General features: G+C 32.1%; 1 protein-coding gene across 4 annotated transcripts in view; it reads right to left on the bottom strand.

The window, feature by feature from the left end:
* Nucleotides 1–364: 364 nt before the first annotated feature.
* LOC135134450 (serine/threonine-protein phosphatase 2A 56 kDa regulatory subunit epsilon isoform) overlaps nt 365–21,313 on the bottom strand; it is a 94,311-nt gene continuing 73,362 nt past the window's right edge. For 2 of the 4 annotated variants that reach the window (XM_064063128.1, XM_064063129.1), the window contains 3 exons: nt 5,532–5,925; nt 2,806–3,035; nt 365–2,750 (listed from right to left, as the gene is read on the bottom strand). In XM_064063128.1, coding sequence (XP_063919198.1) covers nt 2,636–2,750; nt 2,806–3,035; nt 5,532–5,925 — 739 coding nt within the window. In that variant the 3' untranslated portion in view covers nt 365–2,635. The remainder of the gene's footprint in view (nt 2,751–2,805; nt 3,036–5,531; nt 5,926–21,313) is intronic. The other 2 variants (XM_064063130.1, XM_064063131.1) reach the window with 2 other exon arrangements.

Raw genomic sequence — 21,313 nt, 5'->3', positions numbered from 1 at the left:
CCTGTCTTTGAGTATTTTTGATAACCTATACTAAAAGGTTTTTTTTTGAAAGAGAAAAGATTTTCAAAATGACAATATTTATTTACGCACAACAGTGCGTACATTCACAAACTGCAGTTACTATAATCCTCAATAAACGAGGTCAATAAGTAGCTCATATAGAAATTATTATGAAAGGTTTATAAATGTTCTTTGCTTTACACTCACAAAATTATTAATAAGAAAAATAACAGAAGTGTTAGATGACGGTTTTCGATTTAGAGCATTCATGCGCTGTTCCTCTTTCTCAATGAAGAACTCCAAACCCAAAACCATGCTTAAGAATCTAGAAACTTAGATTAACGTTTTTTTGAGAAAAACAATCGAAATTTAACAATATATTTCTCATATATCTACAAGATTTATAGTGATTTAGTTATATATTACATACTTTATTCTAATGAGGGAAGGGCTTAATAGTGTGGCCCTAATTCTTCATACAGCAGCGAAGTTTATGCATAAGTATTCATAGAGCTACTCAACAGTGTCACACAACTTGGAATTTATTTTATCACACTTTGCATCACAAAATCAACTTACATGTATGTCTACAATATAAAATAGCTAATGACGTTACAACGAAAGTTCGAGGTCTGGGATAACCCTCAAGTACATATAAACTCACTAGAAAAAAATATCAATGTCCCGTCGATAATATAACGACATAAAACATTGTCGGGATGAATAGCTCTACGAATATAACATTTCCAGGTTGTAACTAGAAATTGAGCTCGTCATGCACAACTTAATTAGAACGTACGTTCTTAATTTTCTATCTAAAACACAACTTGCTATAGTTCCTTATATAAAGCTTTCTCTAAGTGAACATAACAGTGCTTCTAAAAAAGTTTCTTGTGAAGTGGCACCATGTTATAGAAAATCTTGGCTGTATAATTTGTAAAGTCAACATACAATGCCTATGTCACCTATTGTAGCTGCTTAAAATAAGAAAGTCGCAAGTGTTGGCGCCGTCAAGCTGCTGCGTCAGACCTCTCCAATATCCTGCTTATGCTTCTCTTATTCGCAATACTTCCAAAACAATAAATAGTAAAAATAAAACAAAGGGAAAACAACGTGAATTTGTTAAAAAATAATTGCACTATACAACAATCCGTGAAATTAATATAAAAAGAGTCTACTTAAGATGAGTAACGACTATACTTAATCTAAGTAATTAGATAATTTATATTAGCTTACAAAGTATGCTACAAGTTATACAGCCATCTGTACATTAATATTACATCGTCATTCACTCGCCCTGGCACACAACTCGTGCAATTTAGCACATACAAAATAACTGTGGTTAAAATTGTGTTTGAAGATAGATTGGGACTAACACGCGTCACACAATTTTAAACATCTCAGTTCTATTATCAAACTTAACAATTTAACAACTCACTGAGAGTCAAACACTTCGCTTTTAACCTAAAATTAATCGTATGGAGCATAATCACTGGAAAATCCTACAACCGCTAGGATAGATCACAATCACATGTACTAGTGAAAAGTTTGGTCGATTTTTGTACACTGGATGGTACACCAGGATCTTAAAAGTCAATGTAAAAACGTGTCAGTTGACAGACATAAAAAAGTTTCTATAGTTATAAAGGCCTGTCAATTTTAACATACTATTGTACTCTTTAGGTCCTTTTACAACTTTAAGAAGCACATTTACTTATGAATAAGTCCAAAGTTATTTGGGTTATTGTTTGAACATCGAAAGCGGAGGGTGCACTTTGAAGCGCTTACGGGAAATTTAATTTAACGATTTTTGGTTTGGAAATAACTTTGGCACCTATTTCGCAAACGAAAGTTCACAACAAAAAACAAAATAGAAAATAAAAAGTTACAGTTTATTAAAAAAATCATAAAAGTATCCTTAAAGTATATAAACAAGTAGGAGTAAAAGTGTAAACCACCGAAACAACCAACCACAGTCCAAACACAAACCATAACCACATTTGCTTAGCTATTTACAGTTGACCAGTTATACTATAGCACATTATTAACATAGTTCTGCTGTTCACAGCTACAAAACACCATAGATAGACTGTTAGTAGTAGACATTCACAATAATTTAAAATGTACACTCCAACTTTATGATGCAACACTCTTCTTTCCTTATGCGTCGGCACCTTTCACATTGAAATATGCCACTACACCAAAAACAATTAAAATCGTCAATGATCCACAGTTTCCGATTACATCATTAAATAACATAATTGAGTATATTGTTCAGTGGAAGTAAACGTATCTACGAAAATTAATCAGTCCTTGAAACTATGCATCTATTTTGGCATATCTTGTACGATTTACGACCACTGAATTAACGACTGACGAGAAGGTAAACAAGCAAACAATCGAGTCTCTTAATACAATAAAATTACAATTAAAAAGAAAAATATAATTCACAGAAACAGACTAGTTCTATTAATAAAAATGTTACAGACGAAAATTTAATTCTATAGTCGTTATGTGACAACGGTGAGTTTCAAAAACTGACATTTTGGTGTTCGAAGCATGCTCCAATGGCCGAACTCTCAACTAACTTACCAACATACAGCTATGAATGGGCGGGGAACGTTAGGCTGTTGTATCACTTTTTGCTGGGAGGGCTATTATTTTGTGCGGGTACATTTTTGTTGTGATTAAGTTCAAGTTCTGCTAATTTTTTCCATAATTCGTCTCTCTCTTTTTCGCGCTTCTTCTCTCTGAAATATATCGACGATATAAGACGAGCAACAAAAACGTACCGTCTCGACTCACTTCTGCCGCTCCGCCTTATAACTAACCGTGAGTTCATCGAATAACTTGGAATTCATCTCCATGAAAGTCTTGAGCACGTTGTAGACGAGCGCGACTATGGTCTGGTTCCAATGTTCTTTGGAAATACGATATAATGCAGGGAACATTATTGGCATTATAACATGATTGTTTTCTTCCATCAGTGACATTATGTACTCGTTGTTCCAGAAATACAGAGCCCGCTCTGCCACCTGAAACGCAAACAAATCGTCAAAATTGACACTCGAGCAGAGAACGAGGTTTTCTCTACGAGGAAAATGAGAATTCGTAGGTTAGTGCTTTAAATTCCTTTAGACGGTGGCTGCAAACGACAAATACATTATTCTTAAGGACAATAGTTGTTAAGAAGTTTTTCTTTGAGTTCCTTTAAAGCGCTTACATTAAATAGCCAAAATTTACCACGATTCGGTGCCTACCTTTCTCTCTTGTTAATTTTTAACGCCTGCTTTAAAGTTCTTGAAAGATTTACTTGACCTCATTTCAAAGCAACCTATTTCACATGATGATTTTTGACAAATTTTTGGGAAATGATTTATTAATGTTATGTTGTAATATTTTTCTGAGAATCATATTAATAAATGAACTTTAGTTACTTAGTAGTCATTGAGTTATTTAGTGTCTTTCAAGGAGATACGGTTGCAGCTTTTATGATAAATTGTAAAATTTAATTATACAAATTTAATTTTTTCATAGTAAAAAATGATTAAAAAAAAAAACAAAACGAAAATTTGAAGCTTAGGTGGACATAGTATGACTAGAATACACCAATAAAACGTCGCAATGACGGAAAAACATTCGAACGGGTCTATTTCCAAATTTAGAGGTAGGAAACTGCACTCGTTCCGTCACAGTCGTTCGTTATTATTTTGTATAGGCCATCCGTCAAAATAGTGCTTTTACAACTTTGACTTCTATGTCATTCTTTTCAACGAATAATCCAGCTTATTACATGTAAAGGTTTACATCACTCCAAACTTACAGAGCCCCTCTTTATTGTGTTTGACCCACATGCTTCTTTTAAACACGATTGGCTTGTCTGTTAAACGGTTTAACATGCTCTTTAGTCGCAAACGAGGGGTTTGTAAAAGTCAAAATCATAAAACCACTATTTTCGTAGATAGCCTATTAATTCCTTCATCAGTGTTTCGTTACAGATTTTCGTTGTTATTGAGTGATTTTCGTATTTAATTCAAATCGATTTTTTCAGAACTACAGTTTTTCATTTTTTGTATAGAGGGGTTAGTACTAATTATACTAATTCACTTTTTGGAATCCATATCAGAATGCAATTGACAGGCTATTGGTTAATGCCTCTAGTGTTAGGTTTTTACTAAATCCGTTCTTTTTATAGTATTTCCGTTTCTGTACTAAATAACAAGGAATTTTCGTAAATTTTAAACACTTTTTGTAAATTACTACAGAATTCTAATGAATCCTCAGCAAAAATTGCGATTCTGAATCAGTTATTTTCTATAAAATTAATTTTACTGTGGGCAAAACATTTTCAGTAATTTCACAAATTCAATTCTACTAAAACGTATGTACATACTCGTACAATGAAGTTAGAATGTGTTTAGTCCTTCATTAAAACTGACAATTTGTACATTTTCCAGTATCAACAAACATAAAAGAGCTGCACAGTCTTTATAAAGCTCTCATGTTACATACATTTAATTTTATAAAATATGACTCAATACTTTCATTTTCAATAATAAAACTTGAAGTAACGGATATTTTTGTATTTATTTTTTGTTCTAAGAACCTATTCCAAAAACGTAAAATATGGCATAAGTCTGTCTTATTTTGTGCATAAATATTTTGGTAAATTTTTGGTAGAAGGTATTGCTCTCATTCTTACTTTGTCTGATACATTAGTTAGGTTCCTCTGACATTTGTGCGTAGAGGGAATTCACCACACCTTGAAAAATAATATGTAGTACATTTATCCAACTCGACACTAAGACTATATCTTGCTGGAAGGTTTGTAATCAAGAATGATAGCTGATTTCCCTTTTATCAAATATTACATTGTTGTTTCACCAAGTATTAACAAACAATTTACTAAAATATTCTTGTGTGTGAAATGGAACAGAAAGAATATGGCTTGCTGCCATAATTGGTCCTTGCATGAGGTAAAAGTCGTCTTCTTCCAACATGGACATGCGCACTGGACTTTGAATACGTTAAACTGATTCAAATGTTAAATGTTTAAGTTGAAACGTCGTGTTCACTTTTTTTTTTACCAAAACGATACTCATAATTATGTATTTTTAACATTTTTCCTAACCCCTCGTGTGATTTCCTTTATACACGTAATATGCTTTTGCAAGGAAAAACAATAAACTACACTTACTCACATTTTTTTCTGTGTTAATGACAACTGTAAGTGTGTCTTGTATGGTATAGCAATAACCTCATAAAAATACTGTAATGTAACTGAGTTGATTTTAAATTTCTGTCAAAATAAAGACTTTACCTTGTCCAAAAGTTAAAATTTAAAGCTACAACAACTTCAATTTTGTCTACAAAATCAAAAACAATCCAGAACGTAGCCACAACCAGTCGTTCTGGCAACAAAATCTAAATAAAACACACTACTGAACACAAAACAAAAGCCATTTAGGTTCCAAATGAACATTTTTCTCGCGTAATTACCCTCAACCAATTATATTTCTCGTTATTATTACCTGAAAGTGTGGACTGGAAACACATCTCGCTATTTGCCTAAACAGTGGCTCCTGGATTCGTGTAAACTGTGATGGTTCGATAACATCCAGCACTTCCTCGATTTCGCCGAGGAACATTACTTCTTTTTGACTACACGTTTTTGGCCAGTACTTGAGGAGACCTCTAACGACGGGTTCCGTAAGCGTCGGATCCTTTTCCAGAAACTGGACCACGCAGTAGGCAAGCTGCGCATGGTACAGCGACAGGCACTTGACCTTGTGCAAAGGAATGAGCACCTTCACCAGGAACTGTTTATGTTCGGCTTTCAAAGGTAACGCAAACCCGTTTATGATCGACCCCAAGATCTCCAACAGTTCACCTACCCCGTTAAAATGTTCAGTCTCATACACGAACCTGAAAGGAAAAATCAATCGGTAAAACTAAAATATTATTAAAATTAATAAATGAGGACGTCTCACTCAGAAAGTGGTACGTAAGGCCCAGTGTAACAATAATCTAGTCTTAGTAGTTGGTGTATTAATGCAAGAGAGCGAAGCGCGGGACACAGGTTCGATTAAAGACTCGCAGTGGGATTCAGTGGATTATAATGGGGTTTAGAAATTTAGTAAATCCAGTTCAGAAATGTAAATGTAAATATTAATAATAAAATAAGACTCAATGTAAAAGGAAACTGTGAAATTTTGATTATTCATACGGGTAGGTACATATTAAGGACGAGAGAAATTTTTATGAATTTCCCAGAAAAGATATCTTCATGTTTTGCTGTAAGTAATATTTTTTCAGTTCTCAGTAAAAATATCGTTCTTTCTACAACAACTGTAGATTCCGGAGCTGTCAACTCTCAATTTGTGGGACCTAATATAATTGCTCTTCACAATATTTAATAATTCGTGCATGATTTCATCTTATTTATAGAGTACCAAAATAACACAATACATGCAGTGAGAACATAAAATTCTCCAATATTGTTTTTAAAAATTGTACATTATTCTGGACTCAGGGAAATAGAAAAAAGGGCAAATTAACTATACATTACAGATACCACGTTTAAAAACGCCCCTATACGATATTTCCTTTCGTGCTCTTTGGAAACCTTTCCACCATTTAGATTCCCCCAGACTTTGTGATAAATCTTCGGGTTTTAAATATAAAAGCTGCACGTGCCAATTTGTTACCACTTTTCTCCATGTATATAAAATGCTGTATTCCTGTTGGTCTGTGAATTATAGATAGATTGGAAATAAGTCTGAACTATAAATAATTAAATACATAAATGCAGAAAATTGTAGGAAACGTTGCAGTTTTAGTTTCATTTAAAATCTAATTTGCTATTTCAAAAGCACAACACGAAAATTTCCATCATAATAACTAGTTAATAATAGCGATTGCATTAAACGCATTTCTGGTTGTGGATTTAAATCAAAATTTTGTTTCGCTAATTTTAAATAAGCACATTATTTTGTAATAGTGGTATAATATTTGTCGTCACTTTGTAAACAGTTCAGCGTTGTAATAACATACAACATCTAGAATAAACTGTTGTTATAGAACGATGTTTAAAATACCCTCAAATTTAAACAAAAAAAGAACATATTATCGAATAAAGCCCTGCATCTTTAAAATGTCATATAATGAGAATTAAATTACACTGTATTTAGCAATTGTTTTTTTTAAGAACTTCTACTCTTCACGGAAATATTCGAGAAAATGGGATAATTTTTAAAATGTTAATTTTGCTCAGACTGTTTTACAATGTAGAGCTAATACGACTACACAAAAATTAATTTTAGTTCTTTAGAATTTCAAAAATGTTTTTATGTAACACTAACAAGAATCACACGGTTAACGGAGGTCTCAAAAATATATCAAGAACGGTTTTGGTTTAATATAAAAATCTATATTGCTTCCATGTATTTTTTAACGAGGTCATATAAAGTTTACAAACATCTTATGATCACCATTCTAACAAATGCACACTTTTTTTTAATTGACTTATATTATCCTATGTTTAAAATTTCTTGTTCCTAAAATGAAACGAAATGATGAATAAAATTTGCAAAACATGGCACGCGTGTTTCCTAATTTTATGCGGAACTTGATTATTCTAAAAGTTACTCTTCTAAACATAATGAACGTTAAAAAATATCACATTTCGTAAAAAACCAAAAGTACGAATATCTACCAAACAATGAAATCTTATACACAAATTGATAGAATTCTGTGTTATCTTTAAATTCCACTTTAGCTTATCCATAAAATTCTAAAAAGTGCGTTACACATTATATTCTTGGAAATTAGTACTACGTGAACAATGAAATTTGATATACGTTAAATCTACATCAAGTAGCAAATTTACAGTAACGTGTACATTAATAGTGACGTATGTTGTTTTCACCGTTATTTTTCCAATTTGGTATGCCAACTAAGCTTTCCAAAATTTAAGATATATTGTAAAATTTAACAGCGACAATATACATATAGGTATAGGTATTCTCTATTAAAGATAGGCAAATTTTTAGTTCAATAAATTGTTCACAATGCCTGCCTTAAAACGGTTTTTTGTTGTTTAGAATACATCTAGTACTGAACGCATTTTTCTATATAGCTCTGAGGTTAGTAAAACAAATTATGAACAATTTATTTTCTCAACTTTATGGATTTTCTAATATTTGTGATTGTTTTTTTTTACATTTGAATATGAAATATGGAAAAAATATTGTATGTAAAATATCTTGAGTCTTCCGTAATTTCTTGCCCAAGGAATACATTTATCAAGTTTTGCTTAAAATTACAATTACAATTCTATCAAATTGAAATAATAAAATTGGTTAAAAGTAAATAAAACTACTTCCGAAATAACAGAATTTAGTGCCGAAAAAACACTTTCAAAGCTTCTAGATGATGAAAATTTTCACTCGTGAAAATAAAATCAGATTCCACAAAGTGAAAAAATGAGTCTTTAAAATTCTATAAACCGGTCGCTTACACACTGGATGCTCTTTCCATTACAAACTTGGTCAAAACGTAACTAAATTAAAAACAACTACCCAAAGAACAATGCGGCCAATCCATATTCAAACAAAGTAAACAAAGTACTCTATTCACGAAGCTTTTTCATTAACCTTATGTACATCTATAAATAGAACGCACCGGCAAGACATTCACCTGATTAAACCAACAAAAGACTAAAATTACTATATTTAATAAAAGCACGATAAAAAAGAAATCAAGTTTTCAGTTTATGTCCTTTTTAGATTTCAATCAAGATAAAATTTAGACGACGTGGTTTACATTCACGTGTGTATAGTTGGTTGCATACACATCGAACGCAATTTAAATATCGCCGGTCAATTTAATACACAAATTACTTGAAAATTTCGCAATTACTTCACAGTTCTTCCATTGTTATGCCCCCGTCACATTTCATCTCCGCCTATTAAAAATTGCACACCTTCTTTTGTTGTTGGGTTATTTTAAAAATCCGAACAATAAATCACTTTATCGTCACAATAATAAAATGATTTGGTGGCAATGAACCACAACCGATTTGCATAAATTTTAGCGTTATATCATTTTTAATTACCTGTTAACCGAATCGTTGCAAAATGTTTTCGTTTCCCTTTCGACTAGCTAACGAATTTTATTTTAGTGGAATTTGGAGTGCTCTCAAACACATGTTCTTAATGTAAATCATGCTCTTTGCATATTAATGTAAGAATGTTACGAATTCATTCATTCGGTGTAGTAAATTTTAACACATGCAAATAGAAATTGCATCACTGTCCCTTGCCTCATCTCTGTTCGAATATTTAAACCGTAGAACAGAATGCAGAAATCGAAAAAACCCATTTTAAATCTATTAGCTCTAGTTTATTTTTACGTAACCATAAAACTGTACTCGACGGTTGCCGACAAGGTCTTGGCAAATAAATCAATGCTACTATAAAATATGCAAAAAATTCCGATCTGCATGCCTACGACTGTGACATACGATTTGCGAAAGAATCCACCGATCCATCCTTGACGTTATTAAAATAAGTTCAATATTTGAACGAATCAGCTGACTCGCCACGTCTCTTCTCAATTTCCTAACGGAATTATCTCGTCGTTCCCGTTTCGTTTTTAATTATCGGAGTCTGATTAAACAAAGACAGCTATCCCTAATCATACTAAAACAAACTGGTTTCTAAAATGAAGGCGTAGGCATAGTTACATTATGATACACGAAAAAAACGTCAAACGGCAGCACAGACCATAAAGTCTCAGCCGAATTTTCAAAAGTGCACAAAATATAATTATCTGGACCTATAAATATCAAAATCTGCGGCGATTACTAAAATTCCGATGAAGTAAGGTAGTAGCAGAAATGGTATTTCTCAAGGTCATATTATTTCCTACAAATTGTGGTAAATAAACAATCTTTTATATTTGAAAAATGCAGAAAAACATTTCACCCCTATTTTTATCCTATGAATAAGAAAATAACTGTTATAGGCACAATCCGCATACTTTTCTTATTAAACATCTTTATAAAAATTCTTTGTTTTCAAAGACTGTTGTTTCATCTACAATTTGTATAATAAACAGTAAAATAATGTAACAACTAAAGCTTTTTCCACAACAATTTTTAAACGGCTAACCACGATAATAATAAAAAAAAGTGATCAACTCGTGCACCTAAACCCTCTCTTGCATATGAAAAACACTGAAACAAGTCCACAGAAAAATATTGCTGTGTGCCTAGAATTTTGGGAAAATAAGATAAGATTTACGTAATCAATAAAATTAAATGATTTACATATATTTCTACAGATCATTTCTAAGTACGTTATTTTGACAAAGATATATGCAAAATTTTATGCGATTCCGTCATTAAATTGTCAGAAAGGACGAATTAAAATGCATTCTAATCAGTGTTCTGTAATCATAATATTAGTGTGCCCCTCTTGCTAAAACTGCCATAAACTTGTTTTTTAGATTCAAATCCAAGATGTAAAATTTACCAGTAAAAATTATTTTTTTTACGATAACCGAAACACTTATCGTAAATATCACTACACCACTCAAGGATTACTAAAGGAACATGATACGCCTAAATTTCAAACAAGATTTCTTCACAAAATTCTGAGGTGACGTCATCAAGTTTGTGGAAGGGACAAGTACATGAATTTTGATTAGTGATTTACCATATTCACGATAACTTTAAAGAATGCACAAAATTTCAATTCTATCGGTTTTATCAATTGACTGTACCTTATCTGCTGACAATTATAAAAATTTTTCCTCTACGGCAGTTTGCTAAATGTTGATTGGTCGAGATTAGCTAGTTTTTCTTCGGTTGATCATATGGTTGACTATTTTTATAAAACATTATTTAATTTGTTAGATAAATTTGTTCCAATTTTTCGCTCAAGAAAGAAATGTTATCCTGTTTGGTTTGATGCTGAGATTAGAAGTCTTCTTAAGAAAAAACATCGTCATCTAAAAAAGTACAAAAGCTCCGGCTTATCCGCTGAACTAGTTAAATTTAAAGAAGCGAGAGCATCTATTAAAAAATTAATTTGGGTTGCCTATAACTCGTACCTAAAAAGGATTCAAGAAAATCTTCTAATTAGTTAAATTTAAAGAAGCGAGAGCATCTATTAAAAAATTAATTTGGGTTGCCTATAACTCGTACCTAAAAAGGATTCAAGAAAATCTTCTAACTGATCCTAAGCAATTCTGGCGTTTCATCAACGCAAAAAAAGGTGGTACTGGAACTCCCGGAAAGATGTCCTTTGAGAATAATACTTTTGAAACTCCCATCGATATCGTTAATGCTTTGGCCGAATTTTTTAAGTCAGCGTTTGTTTTATCGGATCATATGGATTGTGATGCTTTAACTGATAGAGATGGTTGTTTCGGAAGTTCCACTCTAAATATACCTAATATTACACAAGATGATATTATTAAGGCCATTCGACGTTTAAAGTCCGGGATGACATTTGGGCCGGATAAGATACCAAGTTTTTTCATAAAGGACTGCAAGTTTCAGTTGGTTGAACCGCTATTGCTGATTTTTAATAAATCTTTGGAAACAAGACTTTTTCCTGCAAAATAGAAAATCTCCAAGGTTTTCCATTCCTGAAATCAGGTGATTTGTCTGAGATCAAAAATTATAGACCCATTTCTCTGCTGTGCAGTTTTGCCAAAATTTTTGAATCAGTTATACATTCCTATATATACCCTGCAGTCAGGAGTCTTATCTCAACAAACCAACATGGTTTTTTGGATCGTAGGTCTACTACAACTAATCTTATGACATTTTCCCAATTCATTTCGCAGAGGTTATACACCAACATTGTCAGGTGGATGTTGTCTACACTGATTTTGCTGCAGCATTTGACCGGATAGACCATAAGATCATCTTCCAGATGTTGTTCAGTTTTGGTTTTAGTAAAAACTTATTGCTTGTTTTACAATCATATTTTACGCTCAGAACACAAATCGTTGAGTACAATGGTTTTTCATCGCAGCCATATGTTGCGGGTTCTGGAGTTCCTCAAGGATCAGTCCGTGGACCACTCATTTTTCTTTTATATATAAATGATTTGCCTTCGGTTTTGCGTTGTTTGATACTGTTGTTTGCTGATAATGCCAAATTGTTTCATGTCATATATTCTCTTAAAGATGCCCTATTCCTACAAGACAACCTAAATATCTTACATAACTGGTGCATTGTTAATAAACTCAGGTTAAATATTCCAAAATGTACGATTATTTCTTTTACTCGCAAGAAGAATAAAATTATATTTAACTACTCCATTGATCAAACTCCTCTTCCCCGGTGCGACTCAACAAAGGATCTTGGGGTGTATTTTGATTTTTCTTTTCGGCTCAATCAGCAGTATATTCATATTATTTCCGTCTGCAACTCTATGCTAGGCTTCATCATACACAATTGTAAGTATTTTTTAAATATTGACTGTTTAGTTGCATTATACCGTGCGTTTATTTTAAGTAGATTAGAATACGCATCTATTGTTTGGTATTCTAACTATCAAGTCTATAATGCTATGGTTGAAAATATTCAGCGTAGATTTCTTAAATATTTGTTGTTCAAAACACACAAAATCTATCCACCTAGAGGTTAGGACCACGTACTCTTACTTCATGAATTTCAGTTCACTCCTGTGATAGTGAGAAGAAAAATAAATATACTGTTGCTATTGCACAAGCTGATCAATGGCAAACTTGATCTGCCGCAGATGTTAGGTCAGTTACATTTTTTAGTTCCCCGTTTAGGTGCTAGACATTGCTTAAAGACCTTTGGGTATGATGTTATGAGAACAAACATTATTCTTAGGTCTCCCTTACATCTAATGGAGTCGTTGTACAATGCCGTTTATGAAGATGTGGATATATTTCGATTAGGATACTTACCGTTTAAGAAAACAATTATTGACCGCGGTGAGCCATAAATTATTGTCGTTTAGCTACCTTTTAGAATTAGTATTGTATAATATAATTATAGGTTATTGTTTTATATAGTATATATATTTCTCGTTTTTTTAGTTATATTTTCGAATTTCCTGTCTTAAAATTAAGTTGATTTGTCCTGTAATTGGAGTTGTAAACACTTTTGGGCATACATAAATAAATATTATTATTATTATTATTATTATTAAGACCCACCACTGACCCGGAAATGACCGGCATTCAGGCAAGACTTCTATCATTACGGGTACTAAGACCAAGTAATGATATGCATTGATTAGATTATTATTATTATCGTTTCTAAGTTGAATAGTAAAAATTTGTTGACAGGGAGACCTACTTTTTCGTATTTTTGGAGTTAAAAAAAATTGAAATTAGCCATTTGTTACGGACCATATAACAACACGCATTTCTGTGAGTTGGAGATTTTTTTGTATAGCTCCTAGCAAAAGTTTTTGACATCTGTCTGCAACTCTTAACTGAAAAAATCATATGAATCAGATAAACTTTTGGGGATTAATTATTTAGGCAGTTTTTAAACATCTGGGAGGTTACATTGGACAGTTAATAATTTACATGGGCAGTATTAAATTTTTTCGGTAGTAATTAAATAAATGTGGCAGTAAAACTTGGCCAATATTATAAAAGAATTTCATTAGCCATTTAATCCTATATGGGCAGGCCGCAGTGCAATTATTATTTGAACGGTAAAATGATTGAATGGACAGTTAAATAAATGAGTGGACAGTTCTCAGCGGTCGGTAAAAGTTAAATCTTATTTTGGTTGAAGAGAGCGGTACAGGTGCGTTAGGATAGGCGGAGCTTACGCGACAGTTGATTAGTTTCGTTCATTAGTGCAGTTTAGAGCACAGATTTAACGTACATTTGTGTTATTTTTGACTTCTGATCGCTAGTATTATGGAGAAAAACACTGATAGCGAGTGCACGGAGAAAAATCTAAGGTACGAGCTATTAGAATTAAGTGTTATTTAGCAACAAATGATTAAGGTGCACCTTTTTCTACCAGGGTGGCAGGTTATTGCACGAGACGAAGTCGAGTGTAAATAATTCACTCGCGTAAAATTAGTATACTCGTACATATTATTATACGAGTTGTATAAGACGCGTATTGTTTTTAAGTATTTTGTTGCACAATTTCATTAAAAATTTCTACTTACAAAAATCTACTTCAGTGTTATATGTGACATTCATTGTGACACTATTTTTAGTGTTATAATGAACTTGATTTAAAAATATATACGAATAAATACTTTTGCAGTAAAATGCTTTCTTTATTTCACTAAAAATCGACAATATATGAAAATACAACTAGATTTTTCATCAGTCACGTAAAATTAAAATTAATTCAATTATAAAGTTAATTAATTGTGAATACCTCCTCACTTAACACTTTCTTCTTAGTAACTATTGTCAGTTTTCATTTATTTCACTAACTGCTTATTTTAAACAATAGTTAACGTATGAATATTTATAGAACTGATTACCTCAATAGTTGTAACGGATGGAACCTGATTTAGTAACTACTTGCGTGTAACTGCCCATTTATTTATTTTACCACCCAACTAGATTTTCACGCATTCAAGTATTTATTGAGGTACTCATTTTAAAATATGTCTCGCCGTTTTTATTTTTTTTGCTGCTCATATTTTACCGCTCAATATGTTATTGAACATACAATTTGTATTGTTGTTCTCGCCCAAACTGTAATGTATTGCTGACCGTTTAAATGATAGCCATAAACTTTTCAGTGTGGCGATTTCAAAAGATTTCTTCGTTTCGAGATATCTGGATAAGATTATACGGTTTTAATGGAGAACATAAATGTTGTTTAGGTATGTCTGTATTCACTTAATTAGTTTTTGACTATAAAAGTTTATTATGAATACTGTTACCTTACTAATTTTTTATTGTAAAATTTTTAGCAAAATTCAGAAATCACGTAAGTGTGACATTTGCTTTTTAACATCGATATGCAGAAAAGTGTAAGTTAAAACCAGAAACGTGAACAAAGCTAACAAAAATTGATCGCCAAACGAAATGTGAATTTGAGTGCTCAAGGTCGTAAAATCAACTTACATCAAATCTCGAAAATGACGCTTTTATATCAATAGCGTATATCTGTTCTGTGATCCTTGTAACCTATGATACACATATTTCCATGATGTAATATAAACATTTTTATTGTGTGTTATTGGGGAGCTTTTTGCAAGCAGAGGTTTTGAAAACAAAATTATTTTAGTTTAAGTATTGATCTGACGCGAATCCGATCTTCTGAAACCGCTGACTTACAACTTCTGTTTATAATGCGGTAACAAAACAAACCCATATTTGAAGGAATTTTAAAAGACATCATGGGAAACTATGAAGCATACATGGAATTTTGTTTCGATACCAATAAGACCTCTTATTGAAGCACAGAAAATTTAGAATTTTAACTTCTCGGAAAACAGACCCTTTTGAAATAGATGAATGATTGCTGCAAGAGAAAGGCGAGAAACTTAAGAAGATTAAATACAATTGATGAGGCTCGGGTAATATTTATCTCCACTTTCATAACGAACTTACGTAATTATTTCAGGTAAAATATTGTTCTTATTATAAGCTGTATTGCATTTAAGGATTTTCGGTTGTATCAAAGTTGAAAATCAGGTAATATTTTTAAATCTACTTTTTTTTTAAATAAAATTTAAAAAACGGTTTTTAACGTGTGTAGTGACGTTACAATTACATGTTAAAGCAATGCTGCAGTATTTACAGCTGTTAACTGTTGTCGATGTCAAGCTGTTGTGATGAAAATTAGAAGACAACTAACTAGGGGGTTTGCACTCAATTTGGGAAAGTCCATCAAAAAAACGTAATTTCAATTATAAAGTTAAATAAGTGGCGAACAGTAAAAATTTTACTTAACACTTGTTTTATATTTTTAGACACAATTTTGACAAGAACTACGGCATGTTGATTGAACGAAAAATACGTTCGTAATCCGTAATGTCTTGACGTGGTTCCTTATCAAAAAATTCAAACCATCAATTTTTTTAACTTTTCGTTCCCAAAGGGACTGGATTAAAAAAAATATTTGCTACGATTAGTATATTTCCCACAAAGTTCACTTTTAAACAGCGCTCGCAACTATGTTGTTATGTAAATTGTATATGGTTCAATGAAAACAGGTTCGTGATTACACTTTAATATTTATGGTCTAGGCTTCATCAACTACAAAAATTAAATCAAAATTACAGTTACTTCCATACACATGGTTAGAGTGCAACTCTTTAAATGTGGGTTATGTTTATCAAAGCATAGAGATTGTAATCGTCAAATGAGTCACGTTTTTTATCAAGTGCTTTTTAAAACATCGTAACGATTTAACTTTCTGGAAAATATGCAGTAAACTTTTTATGTGAGCATTTAAAAACATCTACATTTTTAGATGTTTTTTGTGGATCTGTCTTTTAAATATTTTAAAATAAACAAATTATTTCTGTTTTTGAGCATTTAATATTCCTTAACGTTTTTAAATAAAATATTTTTATAGATTACAACTATCTATCTTACAGTGTCCAAAACATATAACGACAGAGTAGTCACGCACGATAGTTAAATTTTTTTAAACGTACTTAACACCCTATACATTTTTAAAGATTTAAGTTTTTTAATCAACAATTCCGCCATATTTTTTGTTTTTGTCTAAAAGAAAAGGTTATATTTAAAAAAAAGAAAAAAACCAACTCAACCATATTTCGCGATGGAGGTTTGAGATTTCGCACAAAACGTTATCTTGTCTCGACAGACCTATAAAAAAATTAATGAGTTTAACTTTTATATTTTTATATATTTATACAAAGTGAATACATTAACAATTTATCGGTTTTTTCATATTTATAAAATAGGTCGCCTGTATTTTATACTCCGAGTTTGTCTCTATCTAAGCTTTCGTTTAATACTAACTTTGTTCAGGTATTTTTTCACTTAATGTTAGATAAAGAAGCTTAACAAACCAGGTATTAAAAGAAAATTGGACAAGTTGGAAAATGTTGAAAAATATAGGAAGTTTAATTTGAAAAACATGGGAAACTTTTAAAATGGTGGGGCCGGGAATTTTTAAACATGATCATATACAAATATTTTGAAAACTTTTTTTAATAAAGAATGTACATATGAAAAATTATATCATCTTTCATTAAATATTATATATGTATATAATTAACTTTGGTGCGATATATTTGAAAATAATTATAAATTGTAGCGTGAAGAATTTTTAATCTTCGACCACCAGACTGGTGGAACACCCTGTATGCATTTTCAATTTTACTGACATGGTAACTATTTTACAAATTTTACAATACGAAACGAATCTGATTAGTGAGGTTCGCTCGGCGGAGAATCCTATTTCGCATTAACGGAATCTGATCGAAGAATCATTCTAAAACAATCTGGTTTCGCAAATTAACTCGTTCGTCCGACATATTTGCGTTAACGGATAAGCAAGGCAGCCGTAACGACGTACAGTAGCCATTAAAAATTAACAGGAATCGATCTCATTCTGAATTATGTAATTTTAATCTCAATTAAAAGTGGTCGGTGTTAGACGCTTAGTCATTTAGGCCTCAACTTTGACTAAGACTATAAATTCAGCCCGAGGTAAAATCGATATCAGTGCGAGTCTGCATCGTTCGAGCAAGCACCGACTACAAACTAATTAATAATTTTGGTCAACCTTACAATTTTGTTGTGCGCGACAGGCGACACTTTGGTTAATTTATGTTGCTGCATACTGGATAACACACTGTTAGCGAGCAAATTGTGTTTGCTAAATATTTGTCCGTGACGAGAAAATCGCGCGATTAATTAAGAAATCCTAGGATTCCTACTTTCGATCGCGCCAATTAAAAGAGAAATTCGGATAAACGGAGACTTTTCTAACCGGTTTCCAAGCGTACTTGGGCCGAGATAAAAATAAATTTAGTGCGGAGAGTACCATTAATCAAAGTACTTTTAGCAAGTTTTTTAACAAGCGTATTAAACAAGATAGGAATGTTTTATTTAAATGACACTAATATTTTATCGCGGTTCAAGTATCAAGGATAGGTGAAATATGAAGCGAGGTTTTAGAATTTTACTAAAATCCTGAAATAGGATTTGATAGATGCAATGCGGCGATATTGTTAATTAAGTAAATTCCTCTAGGCACGGAAAAGTAATTAGTGATGGTACGTGGTGAATTGTAACCAAATTAGAAAAGTCCAAAAGTTACTCCGACAGGTGTAATACTCCCACGTAAAAAAATATGTACAACGTGGATGTTGATGTGGATACACATTTTTCACAAAAAAATATTAATCAACAATTTATAAATTTATGTTTTAAAAAGTATCAGACTTTAGTGAAATTAATTCGTTTTATTTATATTAAAAACCTTACAAAATATTATTTTATTACATGAATAAATTAGAAACATGTAAATTTATTCACGGCGAACTTTCTTCGTTTTTAAAGGATAATAAATACATGGCGTACACCTCAATAATTAAATCAGTATTTTTTTGAGAACATCACGCTCACTCGGTGGATAAATATAGCAAAAAAAAAAAAAATAAAAATAAAATAAAACATAGTGCACAATTGTAATCACACATTTTTTTTAATAAACGCAAATTACAGGACCGTACTACAAGGTTATTTTTTGATAAAATCTTATTTAATAACTCTTTGATATGACATCATGAACTTTACGAGGGTTACGTGTAAATATATTTTAATTAGTACTTATTTGTTAATACCAAATTAATGGTAATGTTTTGCTAAAACTTCACGAAGTATGTAATATTATGTTCAATATAAACTGCAAAATTAACATAAATTCAAATTAATTTATAACACAAACCGTTAATGAAAAATTAAAAACAGTTGGATTAGTAAACCACGTACATTTAAAACAAGGTTTACGTAAAGATAGTCCGAATGTGATTCTTCTCTTGGTGAACATACAAATAGCAGATAACACATAGACAAGTCGACCACATTTTCGAACAATAAAACGCCAAAAACATAATATTCGACATTCATTGAAATATGTAATCCGATCACAATGCTTCCCTCGACCATCGCTAGAAAGAAAAAGGGACGAGGAAAATGCGGCCTTAAACGGATTTTAAGGTTGTTGTTCACCGGTATGTGATAATTCTTTCATTCATATTTATAGCGGCTTAACAATCCTTGAATTTAAAACTTCATTGTCATACAAATAATACAATTTTTTTTAAAACCGGGAACATATGAAGAAGTATACAGGTACTTTTTTTTACAAAATGTATACAGGGTGATTCAGAGCACTGCTGCACAATTTTAATGGCAAATTATATAGCAAAAAATAAGTAAAATGGTCTAGAAAAACCATGATCATTTCTCAAAAATACAGAATACACAATTGTTAAATTTGCTACGTTATCAAAAATACTTTTCACTGTCGTCAATTTTATTAGCAAAATAAATTGCTTCAATACATTAAAAAACACATGGTTTCATTGACTGTCGCAGCTGCGTTGCCTTGAAAATGCCATGATTACTAGTTACTGAAAAAAAAAACAGAAGTGCCACTTGTCAGAACGTGTCAGTTGGTGTCAGCTCCAAATTATGATTTAAGCACTACTGCTTAAAAATGGTCAGGCTCGGCAAATAGAACATGAGCAGTGCAACTTTCCTTAATCAATCAACAGGGAGTAACAGAGCGCAAGTAATAGTCTTATTATAGATGTTCAAAGTGTCATCCATTAGTTCTAATGCATGTCCAGTGACAAAACCTTAATTTATGTTGCATATCTTCAGATAAAAGGTGTTCTGTTTACTACGCATTCAATGATAGATGCATTTCCGACTTCAGAACTCTCCAAACAGTAGCTTCTTGGGGTATTTTCGTCATTCTTGTTATAGAGTATAACTATATAATATATAGCCCCATGTTGGTGTGAGTATAGGTTTACCGTATTCTGTTAACGTAGGATGCAGATCACAAGAAACAAGCAGCTGGTTGCTGTTGCATTGCCATTACACAGTCAATATCATAGTATTCTTTATTGGTGAATCTAGCCATTATTATTCAAGTGAAAGGAAAAAAAATCTATTGACAATCACTGACAAGAAATACCTCCGATTTGTTGTCATTTAACAATCATGATACATGTTTCTTTGGTAACATCTAAAAATTGAATGAACATTTACCAAGGTGTTACAATAGTGTTTTCTAATAAATTAACCACAGTGGAAAGTAATTTTGATCTTTCAAGAAATTTTAAGACTCTTGTGGCCATATTTTAAAAAATTGACCATACTTCCACTAGGATCAATTACTTATTTTTTGTCATTTAATTTGCCATTAAAATTATGCATTAGTGCTCTGAATCACCCTTGTATACATATATTAACCAACAAATTTGTATGTTTCCTACAAGCAGTGACTCTCCATACATTACAAAATGCTAAATGCTTCTCGAATTTTAAAACGGTACACTTAAAAGGTGGGTCCTGATCTGAACATTTTGGTCCGAACAAACCAAACGCGCAGTGTGGGCACGAACAAACAGAACAACCGATCAGCGCAAATGATCCCTGTTTTTGAGGCATTTGCTGTGTTCCCACTGCATTTCCAGGATTCTCGCAGATTTGAAACATGGATGACGTTATAGTGGCTGCTAGTGCATTTTTTCTGATTCATTCCCTGACTATTTTCAAGGCGTGAAAACAATGCATTACTGAGAAACATGGACAGTGGACATTTGAAAAATTTTACTCGCATGACAGCAGCAGATTTGGAAATGTAATATAAACCATGTTTAGGATTTCATAATACGGGATATTTCTCATACTGATTAATTCTAACATTTCTCTCTATTTTACTCCGTTAATTCACTCATTTTTAACTGCGACTGCTGCAAACGGTCCAAACGCACGAATACACCGAATTGACGGTACTGACTGCGCACCAACGAACAAATGCCTTTGATCTGACCACATTTACCGACAACCGATGTTCGGCGCAGAGACACGTCCTCACTAGATGAATTCGTATGTGCGTGCACTGCGCGTTTGGTTCGTTCGGATTAAAGTGTTCAGATCAGGACCCACCTTAACGTGTATATTGGCACAAGAGAAATGTCGGTTTTACGATTTTGACTCCTTCACTACCCTTGTCAATAAATAATGCAGCTTATAAGATGTAAATTTATGACACCATTCCAAATTTAAAGAGAGGTTCTTTCTTGTATTTGGATCGCATACTTCTCCTAAA

This window comes from Zophobas morio, unplaced genomic scaffold (assembly GCF_036711695.1).
Source record: "Zophobas morio isolate AGI-343-1 ecotype UQ-CSIRO unplaced genomic scaffold, CSIRO_AGI_Zmor_V1 ptg000023l, whole genome shotgun sequence".
NCBI classification, from domain to species: Eukaryota; Metazoa; Arthropoda; class Insecta; order Coleoptera; family Tenebrionidae; genus Zophobas; species Zophobas morio.
This window is presented reverse-complemented; position numbering and strand designations above follow the sequence as displayed.